Source organism: Macaca nemestrina, chromosome 7 (assembly GCF_043159975.1).
Source record: "Macaca nemestrina isolate mMacNem1 chromosome 7, mMacNem.hap1, whole genome shotgun sequence".
NCBI lineage: Eukaryota > Metazoa > Chordata > Mammalia > Primates > Cercopithecidae > Macaca > Macaca nemestrina.
In genome coordinates, this window is record NC_092131.1 from 163,576,027 (window position 1) to 163,603,086 (window position 27,060).

General features: G+C 42.3%; 1 protein-coding gene across 5 annotated transcripts in view; it reads left to right on the forward strand.

Annotated features, from left to right (window-relative positions):
* Positions 1-27,060, forward strand: part of LOC105492541 (RAS guanyl releasing protein 1) — a 76,998-nt gene that overhangs the window by 20,620 nt on the left and 29,318 nt on the right. For 3 of the 5 annotated variants that reach the window (XM_011759744.3, XM_024796108.2, XM_011759739.2), the window contains exons 3-5: positions 18,190-18,295; positions 25,224-25,286; positions 26,168-26,299. In XM_011759744.3, the coding sequence (XP_011758046.1) occupies positions 18,190-18,295; positions 25,224-25,286; positions 26,168-26,299 (301 nt within the window). Of the gene's footprint in view, positions 1-10,386; positions 12,999-18,189; positions 18,296-18,351; positions 18,818-25,223; positions 25,287-26,167; positions 26,300-27,060 lie in introns of those variants that run through there. The other 2 variants (XM_011759754.3, XM_011759763.3) reach the window with 2 other exon arrangements.

Here is a 27,060-nt window from a genome sequence, read left to right on the forward strand (position 1 = left end):
TATGTGAAGCAACTATTTTTGGGTCTTGGAAAACAAGACAGACATGTGACTGTGGATAAAATAAAAAGATGTGAGATGAACTCAGAACTCCTCTTGGCTTTCTGCCGGAGAGCACTTTACAAATCATGGTACAGGAAATTGGAGCCCAGTGAGCAGCATCTTGCCTTGCAGAGTATCCTAGTTCGTTTTCTGCTGCTGCAACAGAATACCACACTGGGTAAATTATAAAGAGATTTATTTGACTTATGATTCTGGAGGCTGGGAAGTGCAAAATGAAGGGACCACATCTTGTTATGTCATAACGTGGCAGAAGGCATCACACAGAGAGAGAGAGCTTGCGAGACAGAGAAAAAGGGGGCCAAACTCCCAAGGTAACTAACCTTCTCCCAAGATATGGAGTTAATCCATGCATGAGGGTGAACCCATGACCCAGTCACCTCTTAAAGGACTCACCTCCTAATACTGTTACAATGACAATATTAAATTTCAACAAATTTTGGAGGGACATTCAAACCACAGCACAGAGAGAACAGTTTGTGTTCAGAGATTCTCGGATGGCTGGCATTTGTGGAGTAGCATACAAGAGAGAAGGTATTTCCAAAGACTAAACTACGCATGGATAGAATGAGACTCTTTGACCACTAATAGTTACTGGGGGTCTTTGAGTTAAAGGAGGTCTCATGGGAAATAATGCAGTTCCAACCAGCCAAAGTGGAGTGATATAACACTTTGGGCATTCAGGTGGGACATGAAAAAGACTGCAATGTAGGAGTTGGGCTACTTTAGCCCTCGAATATGAGCTAATCTTGACTCACCCTAATGAAGCCTAAATCTGAGCTTCAACAGGATTAATTTAAGGTCCCATGAATTAAATACCACTATAAAGGAACATATTAATAATTCAAATGATCAATATTGCACTCACAATGCCCAGCATGTAACAAAAATTATAAGACAGAAAAAGAAGCAGGAAAATGTGACTCATAACCAGAAGAAAAAAGATCAATAGAAATGAACTCAGAGATGACACAAATGTTGGAATTAGTAGATAGAGAATTTAAAGCAGTTATTATAAATAAATATGTTGGAGGATTTAAAGTAAGATGAATAGATGTGAGTAAAGTAAGTAAAGTAAGATGACCTTGGCAGAGAAATTGCATCAATAAAAGGAACCAAATGGAATTCTAGAACTGAAAAATAAAATATACCAAAAAGAAAAATTAACTGGATGGGCTTAATACTACAATGGATGCGAAAAAATAAAAAGAAAAAGAAAGAAAGAAAGAAAGATCAGTAAGGTCAAAGACAGGTCAATATCTCAGAGAGAAAAGGCTGAAAAAAAAAAGACTAGAGTTTCAGATGATGTAATCAGAGTTTATATGGAAATGAAAGGACCTGGAATAACCAAAATCTTGAAAAAGAATGAAGTGGAAAATTTACGCTACCTGTTTTCAAGACTTAATATAAAGCTATAATAATCAAGTCCATGTGATACACATATAAGGACAGACAAACATATCAGTGGTACAGAATAGCACGTTCTGGAAGAAATCTACATATATGGTCAGTTGATCCTCAACAAAGGCACCAGAGCAGGTTAATGAAGAAAGGAGTGTCCTTTCAACAAATAGTGATGGAACAAATGACAGTCATGAAAAAAATGAACTGTGACCTGTGTCTCACACCATACACAAAAAATGAGACGAATCAAATTACCTAACTACAAATAATGTTAACCTGAATGTAAAGTTAAAACAATAAGGCTTCTAGAAGGAAATTTAGGACAATATTTTTGCAAACTGAGGGTATTTTTTAGACAGGACACAAAGGACTAACCATAAATAATATATTTAACAAATTGAACTTTATAAAAATCAAAAACTTCTCATCAGATATACCATTAAAGAAATATGGTATTTTTTGGAATTAGTAGATAGAGAATTCAAAGCAGCTATTATAAATAAATATGTTGGAGGATTTAAAGTAAGATGAATAGATGTAAGTAAACTAAGATGACCTTGGCAGAGAAATTGCATCAATAAAAGGAACCAAATGGAATACTAAATACTAAATCTGGCTCACACCAGATTGATTTCTGATCATGCTTTTGAAATTAGAATTAACCAAGCCCCACCAAGGAGTCTGTAATGTAGGCAGGCACCAAATCACCTGTGTTAAGTACTTCCCTTGCATGTTGCTCTGAGAACAGGTGAAAGGCTTCACTGCTGATTTCGGAAATTGGAAGGGTCTTCATGGGGTCATATAGTATAGCTTGTAGATCTACTCCAGGGCAAGGATGAACTCCATGGTCTAAAGCAGTCTAATCAAACTTGATCTGATCGCTTGGGAGCTTTTTAAGCATGCAAATTCCGTGCTCCATCCCTGGATCTCTTGATGGAGTAGGTATTAGGTAAGGCCTTGGAATCTATTTTGAGTTCTGTTGGTGGTTTTTTGTTTGTTGTTTTGTTTAGGCCAGTCAAGTGAAGCAGCGGGAGTGGAGAAGAAATAAAGAAACCTGTAACTGGTTGTGATCAATTAGTTGTAAACACCACTGCAGTCGGACCAGTTTTTGTTGTGCTTTTGTTGTTATTTTTTAGTTGAGTGTGTTGTTTGTTTGAGACAGGGCCTTGCCTCTGTGTCACCCAAGCTGGAATGCAGCAACAGTATCAGCTCATTGCAGACTTGAACTCCTGGGCTCAAGTGATCCTCCCATCTTGGCCTCCCAGAGTGCTGGGAGGTACTTCATGGTTGAGCTGCCACCCCAGGCCGAGCCTTAGTTTTGTTGGTAAGCTACTCAGGAAGTCTTGAAAAGTCTCACCTGCATCTCAGTCTGTCAGAATCTGACCCTTCCTTCAAGGCCCATCTCAAATGCTACCATCTTTATGAGGATTCAGTCATTTCTTCCAGTCAAATCTGACTTTCCACTTCCTCTGAACTGCCCCAGTGTTGACCTCCCTCTACGCTCTGACTGTACCCTGTATTGCAGTATTGCCTGTAGCTTCTTCAGGCTGGAACCGGGTGCTTATTATATCTGCAATCCCACAGTACCTATCACAGTGCTCTTTGAGCAAAGAACTCTGGTCTTGTGATGAGAAAAGCCAAGCCTAGAATGCCAACTCTGACACTTGATGGTATTATTATCCATGGGTTAGTGATTTATCCAGGGGTGACATTCAAAATATTTATGTATATATATGTATGTGGGAATGAATGAATGACAGGGTCTTGCTCTGTCGCCTAGGCTGGAGTGCAGTGGCCACAATCATGGCTCACTGCAGCCTCGACCTCCCTGGCTCAAATGATCCTCTTACCTCAGCCTCCCAGGTAGCTGGGACCATAGTCATGAGCCACCATGCTGGCTCATTTGCTAATTTCTTTTTATTCTTAGTAAAGAATCACCATGCCCAGCTAATTCTTTTTTATTATTACTACATTTTGTAGAGATGAGGTCCTGCTATGTTGCCCAGGCTGGTCTTGAACTCCTGGGCTCAAGCAATCCTCCCACCTCAGCCGCCCAAAGTTCTGGGATTATAGGCATGAGTCACCGTGCACATCCCTGCATTGCCTTTTAAATGGGAATCCTTCAAGAGGAATTAAAAGGTTGTGTCTATTTTCTGTCTGTTCCGTACAGTCTCTAGTTCTCTGCTGTACACACTACACTGGTGCCATTTCCTTCATTTAAATCAAAGCATATAAGAACAAGCATTGACACTGACTGGCAACTACCGATAAACACAAAACAGTAACTGGGCACTGAATATGAGGAAAGGGTGAAATGCATTTGGAAGAGAGAAGTAGCTAAGGATTTGCATCCCCAGGATCTGGAGACCTGAGGGCAGTGGGAAGGCGATGGTGAGGAAATTAAGACAGTTTTTAAGGAAATAAAAGGGTGAAAAGAGGAGGCAAGAAACTATAAGGACAAAGCAGGGACTAAGATTTAGACTGTGCCTTTAATCTATGTTAATGTCTCTGGCATTTAACTCCATTTACGGATCTAGGCAGAGCAGCTCCTTGCCATATGGTGACAATCAGATGAGTCTGAGATGCCCAGATATCTTTAAGGATCCTGAATTTCAAGGTCATTGTGCAACAGGACAAGGTGTCCTTAAGTGAGGAAAACTTAGGTTAAAATTCAAAAAGCTTTGTTAGGTTTTTGTTTTATCTAGCTTTTCCAAAATATATATACTGAAACATTGATATTTTTCAGGCCTAAAAAGGGGCCACCCTTGAAGGAGCTGATATTCTGAGTTTCCTTAGGACCTAACAGGTTGATTCCAGGATTTCTTCAGATTTGCAGTGTCCTGCTCAATTACTCAACAGCTCTCCTTGGTTTGCTCCTGGGAGACTGCTCTGAGCAGAGCAGAGCAGACCATAAGACAATGCTGAAGGCTGGGCAACCAACCCCACAGACGGGCACTAGAAATACCACCAGGCAACCCTGACTTACATTTGCATAACACTTTGTACTTTACAGAGTCCTTTCACATGCATTATCTCATTTGACCATCACAACAACCTTGTGAGGTGGGTAGGGACTGTATCCATTTTACTGACGAGAAAGGCATAAAGACAGGGCTACTCCCCAGCCTGGCCAGCTGGTGTCTGATTGATGGGACATGTGCCAGGCTGGCTAAATATTTTGAAGGCCAGCTGTGGTGGCCTGTAATCCCAGCACTTTGAGAGGCTGGGGCAGGAGGATGGCCTGAGCTCGGGAGTTCGAGACCAGCCTGGGTAACATAGCAGGACCTCATCTCTACAAAATGTAATAATAATAAAAAAGAATTAGCTGGGCATGGTGATGTGTGCCTGTAGTCCCAAATACTTAAGAGGCTCAAGTGAGAAGGTTACTTGAGCCCAGGAAGTCAAGTCTGCAGTGAGCCATGATTATACCACTGCACTCCAGCCTAGGCAACAGAGTGAGACCTTGTCTCAAAAAATAAAAAATAAATAAAATAAAAAGGCAATGCAGGCCTATGGTAGGTATTAATAACTTTAAAACCTGAATCATAATGATAAAATAACCAGGGTGATAATTTGTAACCCCTTCTTGCTACTTCCTAGCTGTGGGACATTAACTAGTTTTTTTTTTTTTTGTTTTTTTTTTTGTTGTTGTTTTCTGAGACAGAGTCTCGCTCTGTCGCCCAGGCTGGAGTGCAGTGGCGCGATCTCTGCTCACTGCAAGCTCTGCCCCCTGAGTTCACACCATTCTCCTGCCTCAGCCCCCGTGTAGCTGGGACTACAGGCGCCTGCCACCACGCCCGGCTAATTTTTTTTTTTGTATTTTTAGTAGAGACAGGGTTTCACCGTGTTAGCCAGGATGGTCTCGATCTCCTGACCTCGTGATCCACCTGTCTTGGCCTCCCAAAGTTAACTAGTTATTTTTACCTCTCTTGAGTCTGTTTCTTCATGTGCGAAACAGAAAACATCTATCATACAGAATTGTAGTAAATACTGAGCACATATCTGTAACATGGCCTAGTCCACACCTGGCACACGGTAGATGGCTCAGTATATGGTGGCATTTATTATATTCTCATTTAGCATGCAGGCCAGCTCTGGAAACCCTCAATACCCAGGTGGAGGATGTGCTTTTTATCTTGACAACTGTCAGGGTGAGAGGCAGTGGTAGCTGGTGGAAAGGGCAGGGTTTACCTCAGAAGACTGGAACTCAAGTCCCAGCACTGTCACTCATAAGATGGGTGACTATGCAAGTCATACCACCTTTCTGTTTCCTCACCTATAAAATAATGCAGATAATACCCATCTCTCTGAGTTGGGAGGCTCAGATGAGGCAACGTGTGAGGAGAGAGTGATCATTCATAAAACGCTAATAACTAGAGGTTATTAGTACTTCAGCACCAGGCTGAGGGTTTCATGTGCCTACGTGACAGCTGTCAGGCAGCCTAACTATTCGGGACCCACACGTTAACCAGACATCAGTGGTGTGAACTCAGTTCAGAACCTTGTTCTCCTCAAATGATATTAATACTCTTTTCTTATCTTGAGTGCCATCTCTGCATTCTTTCTCTGCTGGGAGGGGTGCGGATAGGACATTATCAAGCTCTCATTCTGCAAAGAGCAAACTGAGGCTCAGAAACAATCAGGGCCGTCCCAGAGCCAAGCAGCCTGGGGTTGAATCTCAGGTCTACTGCTTACTAGCTGTGTAAACTTGGACAAATTATCTTATATCCTTGCCTCAGTTTCTTCGTCTGTCAGATGGCACCTATCTCACAGGGTTAATATATGTAAAGGCTCTGTTGAAACAGTGTCTGGTACACAGGAAGTGCTCCAAGCATGTTAGCAAAAAGAGAAGCTGGGGGGTGGCTAAACCTTGAATGTAGTTCATTTCTTCTGGTTAGATGCTGCATTTCTTCCAACAATCCCAAGTATTTCTCCTGGTCTCCCCCATCTTCCAATAAGTAACAACATTGTGAGTTTCAGTGTTGTATTTTGGCTATTTCTGTAGGACAGTGATACAACATATCAGTTCATGACTTAGGATGTTCTGAAGCACATTCTTTTTTGTTTTGTTCTGTTTATGGAGACAGCATCTCACTCTATCCCCCAGGCTAGAGTGCAGTGGTGGGATCTTGGCTCACTGTAACCTCCACCTCCCAGGTTCAAGCTATTCTCATGCCTCGGACTCCTGAGTGGCTGGGATTACAGGCACCCGCCACCACACCGAGCTAATTTTTGTATTTTTAGTAGAGATGGGGTTTTGCCACGTTGGCCAGGCTGGTCTCGAACTCCTGACCTCAGGTAATCCGCCTGCCTCAGCCTCCCGAAGTGCTGGGATTACAGGCGTGAGCCACTGTGCCTGGCCCCTTGAAGCACATTCCTATTTAGCTCTTGACTATTGAATAGAGATCAGTTTCCTTCGGATAGTAAGAGATTCCTGACTCACCGGTGCAGATCTTACTTTCAGAGTGGCTCTCCAGGTCCTCCTGCACACTTCTCTCTAACACCTCCGTAAACTCTAAGATTGTCTTGAGGGTTCTGGGGTTGGGGGAGTGCACTTAAAACCGAGGATTGAAAGGAAGCTTGGAAGGCCACTAATATAGTTTGGATGTTGTTCCTGCCCAAATCTCATGTTGAAATGTAATACTGGAGGTGGGGCCTGGTGGGAGATGCCTGGATCATGGGGGTAGGTTTCTCATGAATGGTTTAGTACCCTCCTCTTGGTACTGTCCCCATGATAGTGAATTCTCATGAGATCCGGTCCTTTAAAAGTGTGTGGCACTTCTGACCTCTCCCTCTTGCTCCTGCTTTCACCATGTGATGTGCCTGCTTTTTCACCTTCTACCATGATTGTAAGCTTCCTGAGGGCTTCCCAGAAGCAAATGCTGCTATGTTTCCTATTCAGCCTGCAGAACCTTGAACCAATTAAATTTCTTTTCTTTATAAATAATATTTTCTTTATAGCAATGCAAGAACGGACTAACACAACCACCAACTGCCAAGGAGGACCCCATGCTTGAGGGAAACTAAGTCCAGTCTCACTGGCACAGTGATGAACTACAGTGGACAGCCACTCCTTGAGTGGTGGTTAGAGTTAAGGGACAAAAAATCATGGTCCCGGTCTAGAATAGCCAAGGATGAACCAGAACAAAGGAGGAAAAAAAAGTGATTAAATCTAGCAAGAGAAATAAGAATAATTCATTACTGTTATAGTGCTTCACAGTTTTCTAAGCATTTTTATGTATTTAATCAAACATCATCTAATCCTAACCACAAGCAAAGAAGGGGTGAGGAAATGTTCAGAATAATTCCTGTCTGATTTTAAAAGACTTTGTTCAGTTACTTTTACCCTACATGGTGATGTGATGTTTTTTTTTGTACGAGACTGTTCATGGCAGAGAATTATAAGCAATTGAAGGACAGTTTCTATGGCGAAAAGCGTATTTTACATAAGACCATGGTCAGTGGATCTCTATTTTATGTCAGCACACACTGTCACAATTCCGTCATGCACTGGAATGAGGCTGTTATCTAGGCTTGTGGGTCTGATGGGACAAAGTCACTCATTGAGAAAAATTGTCTGAGGAAGGCTGAGCTCGTGGCTAACCAGTAATTCTCAGATGGGCCTTATATTATTTTATTGTGTAAGTATTGAGGAAGTTCCCCAAGTTGCTTCTTCATGCCTACTGGGTATGTCTGAAAATATGCAAAAAAAAAAAGGCCAAGAATTTAACAGACAAGAATGACGTGATAGAAATATGTGCCAGTAAGCAAGCTAAGAGCCTGACCCAGATTTTCTTCCCAGTTTGTTTCTTTCTTTTTCTTTGGGTCCACTGGCCCTTTTCCAGCCCCCCTCCTAGCAAGCTCCTGGCAGCTCTCTCTGTCCCTCTGGGAAGCTAAGACAGGGCCCCACTGCTCCTTCTTCCCTTACCTGGCTCATTCCTATAGTGCTGCATGGGAATGGTCAATGTCTGTGAGCGTGGGGTTGCGTGTATGGCAGCTCATCAAAGAATCAAACTGTAGCATAACTACCCAGCCAGATAATTCCATTGTTCCTAGAAAGTTTGATGGGGCCCAGAAGAAGTAGCCACCGGGTATATTCAGTTGGCACTGACTTCAACAGATGCTCTTAGAGTTTGAAGTCATGGCGTTGTCTGAGTCAGCTCACTGGGTCTGCCTGGGTCTTGCAGTACCTCCTCCCTGCCCTTGTGTTTATTTCCTAGCCCCAGTCCCCAAACCCCACCCACAGACTTGTGTCCAATTTCCAGAACTGAAGAGGACCAACTTCCCTCCTGACTTCTCAGACTCATGATTCTTCAGACATGACAAGTCCAGATCGAGACTGCAATCCCCGAGGAAGGCCAGCGGTCTTGCTCAGCAGAGGCGATACAGCTAAAAGCTCTTTCTCACTTTAGGCAATTCATGCACTTGGTTAGACATTTATAGACTTCAATTGCTCATCCAAAAAATCTGGGTCATTCTTTACATAGCGCTTCACACTTCGGAAGGAAAGCCATGCCCGGGGAGGAGCGTTTCTGTTGATGTCTGGTTTGGCTGAGGCAGTAGAGAGTGCTTCTGCTGTGGGAAGAGGGAGAGATGGGCCAGCGCAGAACTGTGGACTCTTAGGGGACCTGGCATTTTCACCCCCTGGCCACTGGCTCCCAGACTCTCTGAGTTCCAATTGTCCTGACTAAATGGTGCCAATAATAGCTGCCTTGTGTTGATGTCATGAAAAGTGGTGGGTTTAAGGGTTAGGCACTCTAAGGACATTTTTAGAGTATGTAGTGTAATTCCAGTGAGAAGGGCTGGGTGGGCCTGTGGGGGTGTAGGGCTCCCTGGGGAGGAAGAAGGAGTAGAGGTGTGGTTGAGGGGGCTAGCCATGTAACATGGATCGCCAAAATGGTAGCGCTCTTCCCAGTATATTCCTACCTACCTCCTAAGCCCCGAGGAGAAGGACATGCCAAAGAAAGAGCCTTGGGCTGGGAGTGAGAGGGCCCTTCTTGTGGAGGTGCCTCTACTCACAGTGGCTGAGGCATGCTGCCTCGGTTTTCTCATTTTTAAATTTGAGCCCATGGTCCTGCTGCTGCATTAAGCTGTTGTACAATGCAAATGTTCGACACAGGTGAAGCTGTTTGTTGAACCTAAGTGCCACAAAAATGTAACATACTATTATCAGGTGTTCTCACGCAGAGAGAATAGTGTGGTTCTTCAGCCACTCGCTTGCTTCAGGGATGGTTTGTGTGGGTATGTGCTCATTTTGTACAGGTCTGTTCGTGTGTACCTAGATGCTGTGCAACTTGAAAGGCCTGCTCCTCCTTCCTGCTCCACTACTCTGGCCCCGGCAGGACCGTGAATATCAATAGAACAGAGGGAGGAAGCACGGGTTCTTTTCCTTCCAGTCTTTTTCCACGTTGGCTTCTCTGCAGCAGGAGTTGAGGGGAGGCTTGGTTAGAACAAATCACCTTTGTCTGGGGGTTGGTTAACCAGATTTTTCCCTTTTGTGTCTGTGGCTTTGGTTGTTGCACCAGCTGTCATCACTGCCCCAGCGGTTGAGTGGGAGAGAATAGATGAGCCTGGCCAGCCCCTCTCCTGCTTTGGTAAGACTCCGCTTAAAGGCCTGTTGTAGAAGTTTGAAATTGCAGGTTAGGGTTAATTTAAAGCTTGTGTATTGTCCATGTTATGGTATCCCCGAGCCATTACAAGTAAATAATTAAAAGCTAATTGTAACCAAGATATTCAGAGCTTCATAAATTCCTGGACACAGTAATATGACAAGAAACAGACACTAGTCTAACTATATGGCAGGCTCTTTACGTGGGCCAGGGTATGACACACCAGGTTATCCCAGAAAGAAGAACAGGACAAGCTTTATGAGGAATTGAGCTTCCCTTCTCCCAAATTCTCACCTTATCTTAACATTTTTATTCTTGGTTTAGGGCACCAACCACTTCAAGAAACTGCTGTTGCAATGTGGATTTCTCTGAGAGGATTCATCCTTGAAGTCCTTGTCTCCTGCAGAGGAATTTGTTGATCTGGGTTAACCGTCCAGTCACTGGGCAGGGCCCAGAGGGCATGAGATTAGGAGTGAGATGAGGAGCGGAATGGGTTCAGGAACACCTGGGGAGCAAGGAGACCAGACAGGAAGGAATACAGAAGGAAGCCCAGCGAGCACCAGCCCTCTTGAGGAGGCTTGCAGCTGCGGTGTGTGCATGCTGGAGCTGGCCCACACCTGTCCTGAAAGCTGACTGCAAGCATCTCTTCCTAGCCGCATGTTCAGTGACTCCATGTTGGTAGCTTGAAACTGGCCATAGTGGAAGTATTTACCATGCAGATATGTGAACACTACAAACCAGGCTTCCTCCCGCTTCTCTCCCAGGAGAGCTTTTCATTAAACTCTTACAAGCATGCTGTTGGTGGCAACCATAATGGATTCTCCAACTTTCCCTTGAAGCGGGACTTAATCCTTAGCAGATCACTTGCTTTCTCCTGATTGTTCTCCTCCCCTGAGTCTTGAGGGGCTGGGGACTAACAGAGACCAAAGTGGCCTTGGTGATATGTGTGAAATGGCTCAGGTCGTAGAAGGTATATAAGTTCAAAGTTTGTATCACCACATTCTTTTATCACACACACTTCCTGCCTAAGTTGCTGCTGTCAGTTCTAAAACACTAAACAAACAACAACCAGAAAACAAACTACTGAGCTTATTTTCAGCTTGCCAATTTTTGTACACTCTCCAAACAGGATTTAATGAATGTAATAGTCTTGCTGACAAGTAGGTTTTATTTCTTTGGAATATTTATCACATAGTTAGTTATTTAGAATTCTGTGTATATACCTACCAGGTTCAACCTAGACCCAGCCTATCCATGTTTCTGGAGATACTGACCTCCATTATCAACCTCAGCCTTACCACAGGCTCTGTGCTAACCTTGCCCCCAGGTTTTCTGATCCTAGCTTTCCCATTGCCACCCTCTGGCCTCTGGTTGTGGCACACCTGTTATTTCGTGTTAGGCCCTCAATGCTGACAGCTTGCCTATCCTTCATATACCGATCTGTCTCTGGTACACTCAAAATCCTTGGAGATTTCCTTGGAAACCAAAACAAAGGAGAAGAAGTGACTGTTCTGGAGTTGCTGTCTGGTGCTGGACATTTGTTTTCATGTTTCATGTTCATCTTGCAGCGAGGCGTTTCCATCTCATCCCCCAGACAAGCCTTCACTGTAGGAAAGCTGGCCACCACCTCTTATCAGCAAGGAGCAGGGTCTGCGTCGCCACCCTTTGCCAGTTTTCTCTCACGAGACTCTGATCATCAGGGAGCAGGTCCTCTCTCTCAGAGGCAAGCAGCTTATTTCAGGCAGTGACAGCAGTTTTCATATAGTTCTTCAGATCTCCCTTAGTACCTAGGACAGTGCTTTCCATAGGGTGGATTCATAATCAATGTTGGTTAGTGGTGTCAAAAAATTATTTCTAATTGAAGTAGAATGAACAGTTGTTATACAGAATAGTTAGGAAGCCGTATCCTCATTGGAGGGGTCCAAGTAGAGGCTAGACAACCACTTACCTGTGATGGTTTTAGGAGGGAATAATGCGTTTGGATAGAAAGAAAAGGTAGAAGATGGCTCGTCTTTTCCACCCCGATTGTCTGTGATCTCATAAACTATGGGACGCCAGCACTGAGTCTAATGGTGGAAAACAGGCTGTTGGCCCAGAGACAAATGACTCTCCAGAATCCACTTGGTTTTTCTGTTTTCTTGAGCAGGCGGTCTGCAGGTTGGGTGAGTCTTTAATTAATGTGCTTCTCTAGCAGCGTCCATTACTCCCCTAGTCAAATGGCAGAGTATGTAAGATCAACACTGTGTACCCCACTGAGGCTTCAACCCTTTAAAGTCTTTTCCTGTAAGCGTAAGGAGAAGCAGATGGTAATGAAAAAATATGCACATTTTATTATGCATTGCACATTTTACTTATTAGAATTTTTAGTATGACACCCTGCATTTTAAAAAGCCTAAAGATGAAAACAACATGGAATTATTCATTGAAATATTTAAATCAGCTTGCAGCAATTATCTCAAAATATGAAAATAAAATCTAGCAGCCTGGAAGGTAGATCTTCCTTGACCACCCACTTTGAAAATCTTTTCTTTCAAAGGGAGCCTCTTCCTCTCAAAAAGGAAGACGTGCATGCTGTACGGAATGAGGGCAGGAAGGGACACGTCCCTCATGAGATTGTATAGAGGCTGGAGCTTGTGTGTGGGAGAGCTGGTGGTGGGAATGAGGGCAGGTGACTACAATGAACCATTCTCTCGTTGAAAAGTAGAACCAGGACCGGAGAGGAGTTACCTCGGAGTTCTGGACTGGGTGTAGAGAGAGAGTGTTTCTGTCTGCTGCTTCCCTAACCACATCTTTGCCTCCCATTGCCGAGTGAGTCATCCTCTCCCGGCCTTACCATTTGCCAGCACTCACTCCCACAGACACCATGTGAGGATTAACAAGCCGCATTGTGGGAACATCACTGAAACTCTGTGGAAGAAGCGGTGCAAGGTAAAAGTGAAGTGTGAATATGATTGTGAATCTTAAGCACAGAACCCTGAGTTCTTAAAGGCAATTTTTAAGATTAGTATCAATCAACCAAAGCTCACAAGAGTTTTTCAGAAATCACCAGAGTACAAAAGCTATTTCACGAAATGTGCAGCGGCTGTGACCTTAGTGAGATTTCTTAGACTTGTAGCCATAAGGACTGGAAGAGTTCGTAAAGCTCAGCTCCCACTTTATTCTTGAATTCCTTATCCTGACAAATGGTGATTCAGCATGCAGCCAGGTATAGTGGAAAGAGAAGGGGCTCTGGAATCAGAAAGACCTTAGGCCAGGTCCCAGCTCCTCCATCCATTGTCTTTTTGACCTAGAACAATTACCTAATCTCTCTATGCTTTGATTTCCTCGGCTGTGAGTTGTGAACAATGCCAACATTGCAGGGTGGCTGTTGAGAATTAGAACATGGTTAAAGTGTTTAGCACAGCTCCTGGTATTTAGTAGGGCTTCAATAAATGATAGCTGCTATGCTAATTACAATAATTTTTATTAAGTGTTGTTCTTCAGGCTCTTTTTGAATATCTCTGTGATGGCAATACTTCCATCATTAGACAGTACTAATGGTTAGAATTGTCTGCCACACGTTGTGCCCAGTCGTATTTCCTGTAATTTCTATCCATCTACTCTGGTGCTGCCTTTTGTGGCCCCACAGAACAAGTCTAAACATACTCCCATGAAGAACACTTCAGATATTTGAAGACAATTTTAATCTGTTCCCCAAGTTTTCTTCATGGTAAACTCTTTAGTTCCTGGAATCCTTCCATAGGTGACTTAGTTTTGATCTCAACAAGGACACGTCTAAGTCCCTTTTCCTCATATATGAGCATCCATGGGAAGATGCTAGCCAGCCATAAAGGAAAGTTGAGATGGCCAGTTTTAGATGATGCTAACCATACTGAATAAGCTGGCTTTTGTTCCATGGTTCATGTGAACATTCTAATGCAGACCCTACAAGTATATTTCACAGTTTCTTCTTTTCACTGTAGTTTCACCATAGTGTTCAGGAATATGAACACTGCTACCTGTGAGGAAGGGTGCATTGTAAAGACTGTATTGTCAAATGCTGCATTGAAAAGTCACCCCTTGTAACTGTGGTAGGTTTGATTGCATTATTGCCCCCTGACTTTTTACCTTCTCTGTGTTAGTGATGTGTTCCATGTGACGTTGAAGTTCCTGCCCCATGACTTTATATTCAGTAGTGTGACTTGCTTTGGCCAACAGAATGAGTCAGAAGAAACAGTATGCCAGCTCCAAACCTAGGCTTCAGAGGCCTCGGGTATATCCAGTTTCACTCTTCAGTGTTGTGCCATCATCATGAGATAACCTACCCCCACTAGCCTACTGGCCCAAGGAAGCTGGGAGGCATGTAGGCTAGGGCCCTTAGCAGCACCCAGCCTGCACTAGCTGAATCTGACCAACTCACAGAAGCTTGAGCAAAAGTCAGTGATTACTGCTTTAAGGCACTGAGTTTTGGGGTGGTTGGTTATGCAGAACTTTTGTGGCAAGAAATAATTATTATGGAAATTATGTGGGGCCAAAAACTCAAGTAATACTAACCCTACCTGGACAGAGTACAAGTTTAGAAGAATTAATGAAAGACTTACAAAACTATAACCAAGCTAGATGAACACTTTATAAAAATGATTTACCAAATTGTAACTTTGAATTTCTTTTGCAAACTGTGACCAAGAAGAAAATAAATGTGTATATTTCACGAATGAAATAGGTAATGACAAAAGCAAACTCAATTTCTAAATATATGTAAAAAGTTAAGGTGTTTCCTATTTGACATAGTTCACTCATTTACTCAAGAAATGTCGAATGAGTCATGTGTCAGTACCATTCTAGGACCTGGAAATATAGTTGTGGGAAAAATGGACAAGGCCCACATCTCGTGAAGCTTGTATTCTACTGGAGATTTAGAAACTAAAAAATTAAATAAATTAAGCAGATAACTTCAGATAATGATAAGTGCTATGAGAAAACTCAGGCAGGGTAAGGAATACCTTAGGTAGTTCAGAGAAGACTTCTCTGAGGATGTGACATTAAAACTAAGACCAAAATGGCATCAGTCATTCAAGGGAAGAAAGACTACATTGAAGAGAATAGCAAATGCAAACAGCCTGAGGTAGGAATAAGCTGGGAGTGTTCGAGGTATAATTAGACGTGTGGAGAGGAGTAATGTGGTATGAAGTGAAGTGGATGGTATTTAAAGAGGCCAGGACATGTAGTGCTCTTTTGGCCACAGGAAGGGGTCTGTTTTATTCCAAGTGGAATGGAATCCACTTAAGTGTACTAAGTACACGACTTGCTTTATGGGTTTTAGAAGCTCAGTCCTGACTGCTGTATAGGGAATAGATTGTAGGTGGACAAGAGCGGAAGCAAGGAGTTCGATGAAGTCATTGCATCATGGTGGCTACAACTAGGGTGAGGCCAAGGATGGAGAGAAATGAGCAGGTTTGAGATAAATATTGGAGGTAGAATCAAGACTTCCTGATGGATCGGATGTGAGGGAACATGAGCAATGAAGGATAATGCCTAGGTTTGTAGTTGGGGTAACTGAGAGGATGGTTGGTGGTGCCGTTTCTGGAGATGAGGAAGATGCGAGGAACAGTGAACTCGGAGGAGGGAGAGGTCAGGAATTTTGTTTGAATGAGTTAAGTTTGAACTTAGACGTTCAATGGGATTTGCCAGGTAGGCTGCCAGACATACTAACTGGGTAGTGAAGGCTGAAGATACCAGTTGGGCAGTCATCAGCATATAGATGGTATTTTAGCCAAGGGACTAAATGAATTCATCTAGAATAAAGAAGTGAAAGTTTTATTTTTAATTTAAAATTTCAGAAGTTTTAAATTTTAAAAACTGTCAATAAATAAAAGCAGCAGCAGGAGGACTCAGCCACAGAGCATGCTGACATTTAAAAGCTCAGCAGAAAAAGAGGAGACAGAAGAAGAGCCTGAGAGAGAGGCTGGGAGAGTGTGATGTTATGGAAGCCAAGAGAAGAAAGTGTTCCAGGAAAGAAAGTCATCAACTTGGGTTGTGTTGGGTTGAATGCTACTGAGTCATAAAGTGAGATAAGGACCAAGGAGTAACTATTGGATTTGGCAGTGTGGAGCTGATTGGTAACTTCGAAAATACAAGATTTAGTGGAATAATGGACACAGAAGTCAAATGGAATGATTGAAAAGTGAATGGGAGAAAAGAAGCTGATAACAGTGAGGTTTTGCTAAAAATGGGAATGGAGAAATAGGTAGCTAGAGAGGATGAGAGTTTAAGGTTCTGTTTTGTTTTATTTGATTTTGAATTGGAGATGCAGAGTCATATTTAAATGACCGTGGAAATAAACCCACAGAGAGAAAAGTTGATGCTGTGGGAGAGAAAATGGACAAATGCAGGATCAATGTCCTTGAGAAAGGGGGAGACCTAGAGCACAGTAAAGTGTTGGCCTTCCACGCTAACAGAGGAGGGCCGGGGGTAACGGCAACAGAGTGCCAGTGAAATGGTGAATTTGGGGATGGGAAGATGAAAGACACTGTCAGTTTACATATATGTATATATATTTTGTTGTTTAATTTTAATATATACGCTTTTAAATTATTGAGATGGCCTCACGCTCTGTCACCCAGGCTGGAGTGCAGTGGTGTTATCATAGCTCACTACACCCTCAAACTCCTGACCTCAAGCGATCCTCCCACCTTGACCTCCCAAAGCATTGGGATTACAAGCGTAAGCCACTGTGCCCAGCCACTTATATTTTCTCAAGAGATATGACTTCAGGTCATCATTTGAGGAGCCAAGACTTCTGAATCCTGAGCCCAAAAGCACTGTCCTTCATTTGCCATTTGGTACACTTGAAGCAGAATGAACATGATAACCCCTTTAATCTCATGTATTTTAACGAGTAATACAGATGACAAAATTCATGTATATTCTTTCATTTGATACTCTTGCCCTGAATAACTGAAGTTCCCAGTCTGGAACAGAATTCAGTCTGTATAAATGAAGACACTATAATGAAGGGGCTACTTACAGAGATGAGAGTGGAATTAAGAGATGTACCCAGAAACTGTCAACCATCAGAAGTCATTACCACCCTTGGGGCCAGTGGGTCGAAGGAGATTAATAGTATTAGATCCAATGAGAGCTGGGGCCATGAAGGGAGGACCAACCAGCGTGATCATTCATTGAAGAGATACGTAGTCACTGTCAGGGGAATGGTGTCAATGCAGAGAGAGAATGAAAAACAAATATCCTGACTTCCCTCCACTCCCATGTCTTGCTGGTGCTTCCCAATGGCTAACCCAACTGGAAGCTAGCTGGCAAGTGACTGGGCTGTCATGGTGAAAGAATCGACCTGGCAATGAATAACCAGCACAGCTCCTAACACTTCATGCCATAAATGTTGAAAAGATTTTGAAAACCGCTCCAAGGGGAATCTTTTTACCCAATGCCAGTGTATAAATGCATCTGATTATTTGGTGCCAGCTGGGATTTGGAAAACCTGGCTAACCATGTTCTTTAATACAAATCATCATGAGTACTTGTAATCCACTGGCAATCTTAAAATGTAATGTTTGCCCATAGTCTTTTATTTCCATCCAGAGGCATATTAACCATAAAACTGGAGCAGCATATATTTCAGGGCCCCTCACTTGCATGAGCCCCTTCCCTAGGCCATGGGAGGACCCTAGAAGTGTATTCATACGGTCATTTGTTTTTGTAAAATTTGTAAAGGTAAGATATTTTAACTGCAATCTATTAAAAACCAACTTTTCTCACTTTGACCTTAGACAGGTCTCTCCCTGCCCCCACCCCGACCAGTTATATGAACTTTAGGCCCCACAAAACCTGGATCTGCTTCTGCTTTCAGTGAGACTCAAGTGTGCTGATGCGGATTTTATCCCTTTCCCGATTTCACCACTGTGGAGAGGGAAAGGGGTAATTAATGAGCATCACAATGGACATTCTGCAAGGGGAGAATGTAGTGGGAGGATGAGAAAAACAGAGGGGGGCGGTGCCAGGGACAAGGGAAGAAAATCACTGTGCCTGAAGGATTGCACCTGAGTCACCAGGTGACTAATTTCTACCAGGTGACTAATTTCCTTCCAGGGCCTAATGCAGGTGCTGCTGTTTATATTTTCAGATGCGGATGGAAACCTGTGTCGAAGGAACCACCTGTTGCAAGTCGTCCTGACCATGCATCGGATTATCATCTCCTCTGCAGAGCTGCTCCGAAAAGTTGTCACCCTATATCCTTTACCGTAGAGGCTGGCAATCCCAAAATGGGATCCGCCCAAAACAGAGCTTGAAATTCGAAGCAGGCTTTTATTTTTATTGGTTTAAAATAATAACCTAAGCCCCTGAGTGGCAAATAGGTTCATACGTTCTTTCAGGGGTATGGGTGCATGTGTTGGGGGTGTGTTCGTGTCACCTCTGTTGGGTGGCGCAATGTTGTCGATGCTGATTGCTCTGGGGGATGGTCAAAGAAATCAATATGCAAGCACAATCTTCAGTCTCTTAATAGTAAAAAATACTGTGTCTGTAGAGTGTCCAAAATAGACATTCGTCCTGTGCAGACTGACACAAGTGCAAGCATGACTCAAAGATAAATTTCTTTCTGGCTTTCCTGTCCAATACTTCAACTTTCTCCACATTCTGAAGAAAGACTCCCAGTGCCACAGCGTCTGGAGGATCTGCTGGTGCCTTATTGCTTCAGGCAGGGGGACTGACTGTGCCAAGAAAAACCTGCTGGATTTTAACCTTATTATGGGGTATGAATCAAGTAGGGTGGAGAAAGCTCTTGCTTTCTCCTTCTCGCTGATGACACTGTAAGCAGCAGCCCCCACAGAAGAAGAGTTGTAGGCGGAGTGAGACCGTTTAGCACCCAAGGCTCAGGTCCTTGGTACTGTGTCATGACTTGTAGCTGCTCTAACACTTTCTCACTCTCCTAACTCCCCACGCTTCATCTTACAGCACACAGAAAAGATAAAAACCATCAGGACTGAATCCCTTCTCTATGCCTATTCATGACTCTACCTCTCATCTCAAAGGAGGTGTTCTTCAGTAGCACACAAAGTGGGGGAGCATTGGGAGAAGTGCACATAAATAAGAGGTGCAGGTCATAAGTGGGTGCCTCTTCTGCAGAGAATTTTAAACCATCATGAAACCAACTCAATGTCTACTTTTTATTAACTTCATGTACCAGTGATTATAAACAATATCAGTGATTAAATACTCCTCCCTAAAAACTTGTTTGTTGGCCTAGGGACTAAATTGTACCTGGGGTGGCTGGGCACAGTAACTCACCTGTAATCGCAGCACTTTGGGAGGCCAAAGCGGGCAGATCACTTGAGGTCAGGAGTTCGAGACCAGCCTGGCCAACATGGTGAAACCCCATCTTTACTAAAAATATGAGAATTAGCCGGGTGTGGTGACACATGCCTGTAATTCCAGCTATTCATGAGGCTGAGGCAGGAGAATCACTTGAACCTGGGAAGTGGAGGTTGCAGTGAGCTGAGATTGCACCACTGCACTCCAGCCTGGGCAATGAAGTGAGGCTCTGTCTCAAAAAAAAAAAAAAGAAATTGTACCTTGGGGTTCCTGCCCTTAGTGCACTACTGGGTGCCTACACAGTGGGGCAGATCCCCGTCTCCCCTTCCCATGGTCCCTCATGGTTCTTATAGAATCTTACTCCACCAGCTATCGCCTCTCCTATACTTTCAAACTCTACCTCTTCAATGGCACCTGCCCCTTAGCCTAAAACACATTCAAGTCTCCTCATCTAAAAATCGGCTCTTAACCCTACCTCCCCTTCATTTCATTGTTAGGGTTAAAAATTTGATGTGAAAGCGTCTTAAAATAGTCTACACTCACTGTCTCCAATCTCTTTAGTCCTCCTCACTTCGTAACTGTGTTAAGTTGGCCCCCGGTATTTGAACTTTCCTCTGATGTCACCAGTAACCTCCTAACTGCAAAGCCCAATGGCTTTTTCTCATCCTTGTTTCCATTGACCCCCAGAAGCATTGGGCATGACTGACAACCCCGTTCTCCTCCCAGCTGTCCCTCCAGGCTCCTGGAACTGCACCCTCCTGGCTTTCCCACCTCTTGGGTTGTGCCTTCTCCAGCTTTTCACCTAGAGGCTTCTTTGAGCTCTGCTTACATGTAGGTATAATGTCCTGGTTTTCCTTTCACTCAGCTTCCTTTCTGTGGGTGATTTCTCACCAGAATTTCTACCACAGTTTCCACCATTCTTCTGTGCTGATGGTGACTTTCAAGTCTGCATTTCTCTAACTTAAACCTTTCCTTTTTTTTTTTTTTTTTTTTTTTTTTTTTTTTTTTTTTTTGGAAATTGGTGCGGGGAGAGGGGTCTCACTCTATTGCCTGGTCTGGTCTCAAACTCCTGGCATCAAGTCATCCTCCCACCTCAGCCTCCCAAAGTGCTGGGATTACAGGCATGAGCCACTGCGCCCAGCCATCTAACCTAAACCATTTTTCTTAGGTTTATACCAGTTTGTCCTGCTAACACTTAAGACTTTAATATATTCATTAGCTCACTGTCCCCACCCACAGCCACTACCTCATTAATTCTCCTTTGACACTGGTACAGCCTTGTTTTGCCTAACTAGGCCACATTCTGAGAAATACATCATTGGGCAACTTTGTCATTGTGTGAACACCATAGGGTGTACTTACACAAACCTAGATGGCGTAGCCTGCTACACTTCTAGGCTAGATGGTACAGCCTGTTGCTCCTGGGCTACAAACCTGTACAGCAGGTTACTGTACTGCGTACTATAGGTGGTTGTAGCACGATGGTAAGTATGTGTGTATCTAAACATAGAAAAAGCACAGTAAAAATATGGTATAAAAGATTAAAAAATGATATGTATGGGGGGCACTTACCGTGAATGGAGCCTGCAGGACTGGAAGTTGCTGTGGGTAGTCAGGGGTGAGTGGTGAGGGAATGTGAAGGCCTAGGACATTACTGTACAGAACGGTAGATCTTATAAACACTGTATACTTAGGCTATACTCAATTGATAAAAAATACTTTTCTTCAATAATAATCTAGCTTACTGTGACTTTATAAACTTAATTTTAAAAACTGACTCTACACACTCTACAGCTGTGCAAAACTATTTTCTTTATATTCTATCAGCTTTTTCGTTTTAAAAATGTTTAATGTTTATTTACTTTTTAAACTTTGTTGTCAAAATCTAAGACACAAATACAGTAGCCTAGGCCTATATTGGGTCAGGATTATGAAGACATGACGAGGCAACAGGAATTTTTCAGCTTCATTTTAATCTCATGGGACCACTGTCATATATGTGGTCCGTCATGGACCAAAATGTTACGCAGCACGAGTGTATTTTCATGGTCAATTTCAGTTAACAGTGTTAGTATCTATTCTTGCCTAAACCAGTAACATCAGAAGCACTCTTGATTTTTCCCCTGCTTTCACCTCCTACAGTCTGTCACCTGATCCTGGCCTTTGACTTCAGAAATGACTTATCTGTTCTCCATTCCTATACCATGCCTTAGTTCATGTCTCCGCAGTCCCTCTCCCGGACCACTGTCCCATACCAGTCTTTGTATCTACATGGTCCGCCTATCCCGCCTCATGGTAGCTACCCTTGAAATTCTTTCCTACAAAGCAAATTGGGCAGGCCATTGCTTCTAAGCCTCTGCAGACTACGGAGTTAATGTCAGCTCCTTAGCTTGCCAGGAAAAGGGCCTCCTCAGTCTGTCCCCAGCGAGTTTTTCCTGCTTCATTCCGTAGCTCTCTGAGAAACCCTGTCCCTTCCTCACTGAACTTCTCAACATACTGGCTGTAATGGGGCCTTTTATAATTCCTGTGCCTTCAAAGCCTCTCTACCCTGTTTTTTTTAGCAAGCTCTTTCAGTACCCTTCTGGGAAGCTTTTCCTGACTTTTCCAGCCATTCTCCCCTTTTAAAAATACTTCTGGTGTTTTAAAGTAGTATTCTTGATTGCAAATCTGTTTAATTCCTTTGATTTTCATTTTGTATTGCTTAAGTCAAAGTGTGTGTCTCCTCTCTCTGGCCTGGATGTAGTCTGCGCTGGAAAACCCGCAGGGAGTGGGAAGTGTATTTATTCTGTTAGCTAAATGAATCTGTCTCCCTAAACTTCAGTCCGTAAGTTTTGCAGCGTAATGCCTGTGTCCTCTGGTCTTTGTAGATGACCGTTTCAAGTAAACTGCAGAACCTTTGTGTCTAGCTGCTGTGATTTCAATTTGGTTAATAATATAAAAGATTGCAAGGGTACTGAAAAGTTGGTTGAATTACAAATTAAGCAAGATATAAATATATCTTTGTATTTTAAAAGTACATACACCGTAACTTACCTATTTGTGTGTCATCTCCCCCGCGAGACCCTGTTTTTCAAGGACAGGGAGCAAGGTTTATTTTTCTTGTATCTAGAACTTAGTTTAGTGGCTATTTCATGGTAGGACACTATAAATGTTGCATTACTATGGGTGCAAACATTGGGATACTTTTTATATTTACAAGAACTTTTACATGTGATAAAGGTGTAACCTGGGGTAGGGAAAGGGATTCTGAGAGTATGAAATAATACTCCTGTAATGAAAGCCAGGTTAAACACTGAAGGCAAAACTATTTTCTTTCTTTACGCTTAGTTTCCCTGTTCTCTGACCTGGAAGTAATATAATTTTTAGTTAAATAAGCTCAGATGGTCTCCTGATTTCCGTTGTTAAAAGAAGAGAGGGATAAATTTGAAAACATGCTTTGAATAGTTTGGATGCCTGAAAAGTACAGTCAGAACTGTACTGGCACTTTATAGCCATAGTACTAGCTATGAAGAGAAGAAAAAGGTCTGGGGTCTGAGCGTTCCAGCAAACATTGAAGCTGACCAAGATCAGCAGGTGCCTGAGCCGCTTACTGTTTAGCCTGCATGTGCTGGTGTTTGTTTCAGCTCCTGAATGAAGTGAGAAAGAGGGTGCCCTGCTCCCGTGGTGGGCAGCCTTTGCCATGGCATAGGGGCTCTAAGGACCTCTGAATGGCATTCTGAATGGTGCCCAGGCTCGGCACTCAAATGTAGACTGACTGGATTTACAGCATTGATGCTGCGCCACAGTGTAGCCAACGTGCAGCCAATGTGCACTGTCAGAATACAGTTTTGAAGGAAAGGATAAGGAGCCACTGGGAGAAGGTGAATGACACGGTAAAAGTCACCATGTCAATTTAATGTATCTACTTAGCTTTAAAACAGAAGTGTGGTTATTGTGCCTTCCCCTTTAAAATGGAAGAATAAAAATTTCAACAAGTAGAACAAACGATAAAAATATAGAATCTGAGAGGTATTTATCTATGTGCCTTATGCCTGAATCTCTCTGCATTGAAGTGATGCATTTTCTTAGTGATGTGGCCTAAAGAAACATAAAGCCATCTCATTCTCACTTCTACCTTCCCACCCAACCCAAAGAAAGGCAGTCATAAAAACTTTTCTACATCATGAAGTCTGCCAGTTCCCTGCGCTTATTTTTATGTCAATTAGCTTTGTTGATATGTAGGGTTTTGCGGGTTTTTGTTTTGGTGCTGTGATCTAAAGGGCAGATTTTATAGGCAGTACATGTATTAAAATGTAATTTTTAAAACTAGAAGTCATTTTATTAAAATTACAAATTTTATAACCATAGTTCTTGTTTAGGGTTTCAAGTTTAGCTTGCAAATCTTACTGTTTCTATAAGTCTAGCATGTTTCAGCAAGCATTTTTAAGGGACTTTGAAAAATGTTTCGTTAATTTCAATAATGTTAATTAAATATTTCCAATGGTTTTAAACTACCGTTCTGCATTTTATATCTTAGATAATTTTTAAGTGCTTCAGATACCTCCCTGAATTCTAAATAACCTTCTTATAAACTCTAATAGATTAAATTTATAAACAGTAAAGCTATCATTATCTTAGATGTTCCAAAGCTATGCATAAACTTAATAAGGTTTCAATTTAAAACCACAAGTCTGAAGAACTTAATTATATATTGCAAATTGAAGTTTCAAGGCTATCATTCTAATATGCTTTTAAACATTACAAGCATTTATAATTTCAAAATGCACAGATTTCCTTCCTAACCAAAAAGATCAGTACTACGATTTTCATTCTCTTTTACTTTTATTTAACTCTAAATTTTCCAAAGGTTAAAATGCGTACACCCACAGAAGGAAGACCAGTCCTGTCCCAGTTCATTAAAATTTTTGCTGGGTTGTTCACTGGATTCCTCTCATGGGCCCAGCTGGAATTCACTGAACCCTATATTGTAGTCATTATGCAGTTTTTAGAAGGAAAACAAGGCATGGCCTTTACGGGCACACAGCCCACACAGCCTGATGCCTCAGTCTGTTGATGGGAAATGGCAGGACCTACTCAGGCTCATCACGGCATTGGAGTTCTCATTTCTTTGACTCTTAAAATAAATGAATATTTTCTTCCATTTATCTTTAAAGATATGCGAACTTGATGAGATCTTGCTATTCTTTCATATTCTTAGAATGCTCAGAATGCAAAGGATCCTTAAGGTGATCTCCAGTTTTGTTTCAGATTCTTCACACGGTTTGTCCGTCTTGCTGTTACAATCCATGAGGTCAGTCTACTGACATCCTCTAGGTGTATATATTGTAACTTTCATATTATTGTTCTTCATTATCATGACATATCTGAATATGTCTTTCTTCCTCTTCGAATTCACTGCATACATGTGTATCAGTTAAAAGAAACATTTTAAAAGATAAATGGGGCTGCTGTTTTTTCTTTTTTCCTGCTTCATTTGTCCTTCATAGGGGCTGCTTTTTGAGCACAGGCAAGGAGTCATTTGCCCCTTCTTCACTTCTTATAAGTTACCTGTCCTGGGACCTCTTTACACGATTCATTTCTCAGTTCTGCGGTGCTGCTGCCTCCTTCCGTAAGCCAGGTTGACATGGGCTGGAGAGAAAATTACCATAATCGCCTTTCTAGGCGATAATATGTATACAGCTGGACACATCAAGTTGGCTTTTATCCTTTGGCCAGAAAGATAAAGCATCACATTTTCATTTTTTAGAAAAAATATTTTGGAAGGTAGTTTCAGCAAATACTTCCAAAGATGGAAAGTCGTTTGATTTCTGTAACAGAGGCCTCCATTTCCCTTAACCACAGCCCTACCTATAAGGATGCTTTGGCAAAGAATTCACCAGGACTTTGCCTGAAGATCTGCTATTTTGTAAGGTAATGTTTTTTATGTATTTCAAGATTTTGTGGAGCAAGGTGAAATGACAGGTGAAGCAAGGGACTTTCCCTGCCTCTCCTGACTCTATAGAACACCTTTGGATAGATGGAAAAGAGTGGTCCTTCATAACAGTGAATTTTCTCTGATGTACCTGAGCTTAATTATTTTATACCAACCTTTTTTCAGTCTTTGGTATCAAATGACATAAAGGAGGGAACAGAGAAATAATTAAAGGTCTGTCATTTTCTTTACTTTTATTCTTAATTATACAAGTAATATAGCTTATTATAGAACATTTTTTAAAATGTAGAAAAGAATGTAACTATAATAATGATCACTCATATCTAGTTACCTATTTTGGTATATTTCCTTTGTCTTGTTTTCATGCCAATTTTTTGAGATGAAAATATATATACGGCTTTATATCCTCTAGTTTTCACTTAACTTTATAGCATGAGAATCTTCTCTAGTCATTAAACACTTTTTGTAAACATTCTTTTTAGTAGCCATGTAATATTCGAATATGATAAAGCATAACCTATGAATAGATTGCCTCATTTGGGACATTTGGTTTATCTGTAGTTCTGTCCTTTGTAATTATCTCTGACCCACATGATTGCGCCTGAATCTTTGTCATGGCTCCTTTGATTGTGATATGCCTTACCCTACCACAGCATTTGTGTGGAGGGACAGAAGGTTTTCAATGAAGAGGTTTCTTCCTTCCCTGCTCCCACCCCAGCTCCTTCAGTATACTAGTAGATGAATCAGACTTTGCCTTTTTCTGAGTTCTCTTTGTGGCAGTAGATTCCTTTGTGAACCCAACACATTGTGAGCCCTAGGTATCAGTTTTGGATTGTGTTTTTTAACCCCCTTCTTGTAGGTATTGGATAACAGAATTCTGGGTCATGTTTAAAATGGATGCCAGCTTGACAGACACTATGGAGGAGTTTCAGGAACTGGTGAAAGCTAAGGGTGAGGAGTTACACTGCCGCCTGATTGACACAACTCAAATGTGAGTGTCAGGGTTTGACTCATCTTTCTAAACCACCTCCTTCCTGTAATATAATCCCAGTTGCTTGCTAGGCTTCTGACCCCCAGCGGTGACTGCTGCTCTCTTTCGCCACTCTGAGAAGCCCCTCACATAGGCAGGTTCAAATTGCCTCACCAAAGTGAAGGCTTGGCATTTAACAGAAAAGCAGAGAAGCTGCACAGTGATAAAGCACTAGGTGACTTATATCCAAGAGCAGAAAAAGTAAGTCCCTGTCAAAAAGAAATCAGGTAGCAAGATATTGACTAAAATTAATCCAGATCATGAGAAACTGAAAGTACAAATGACTGAACTCACACTTAATGCAGGAGGCACCCCTGAACTTGTAAATAGGGACAGGACTGCTAAAAAAAAAAAAATGCATTCAGGAGAGGGCTTCTAACATGTATGGATGTCTATGAAAGACACTTCAGACTTCCAGAGCCAGATGGGATCCCAGGAATGTTTTAAATTATTCCTTGGAATTCTTATTTATAAGACTGACCCCCTTCTGGGAAAATGAGTGCCTTTCCTAATTAGGGGGAGGGGAATGTATGAACTGTGTGCCAGGGTTTTCACAGTGAGGCTGCTTTATTTTGAAATAGTACAAATCCCTGAGAAATAGACTTCTAGGACTGAGAATATATTCTAGAGATCATTTCATCCAACATCCTGATTTTTCTGACTGGGAAATTGAGGCTCAGCAAGAATGTGACTCCTCCGGGGTCCAGCTAGTGAAGCTAGTG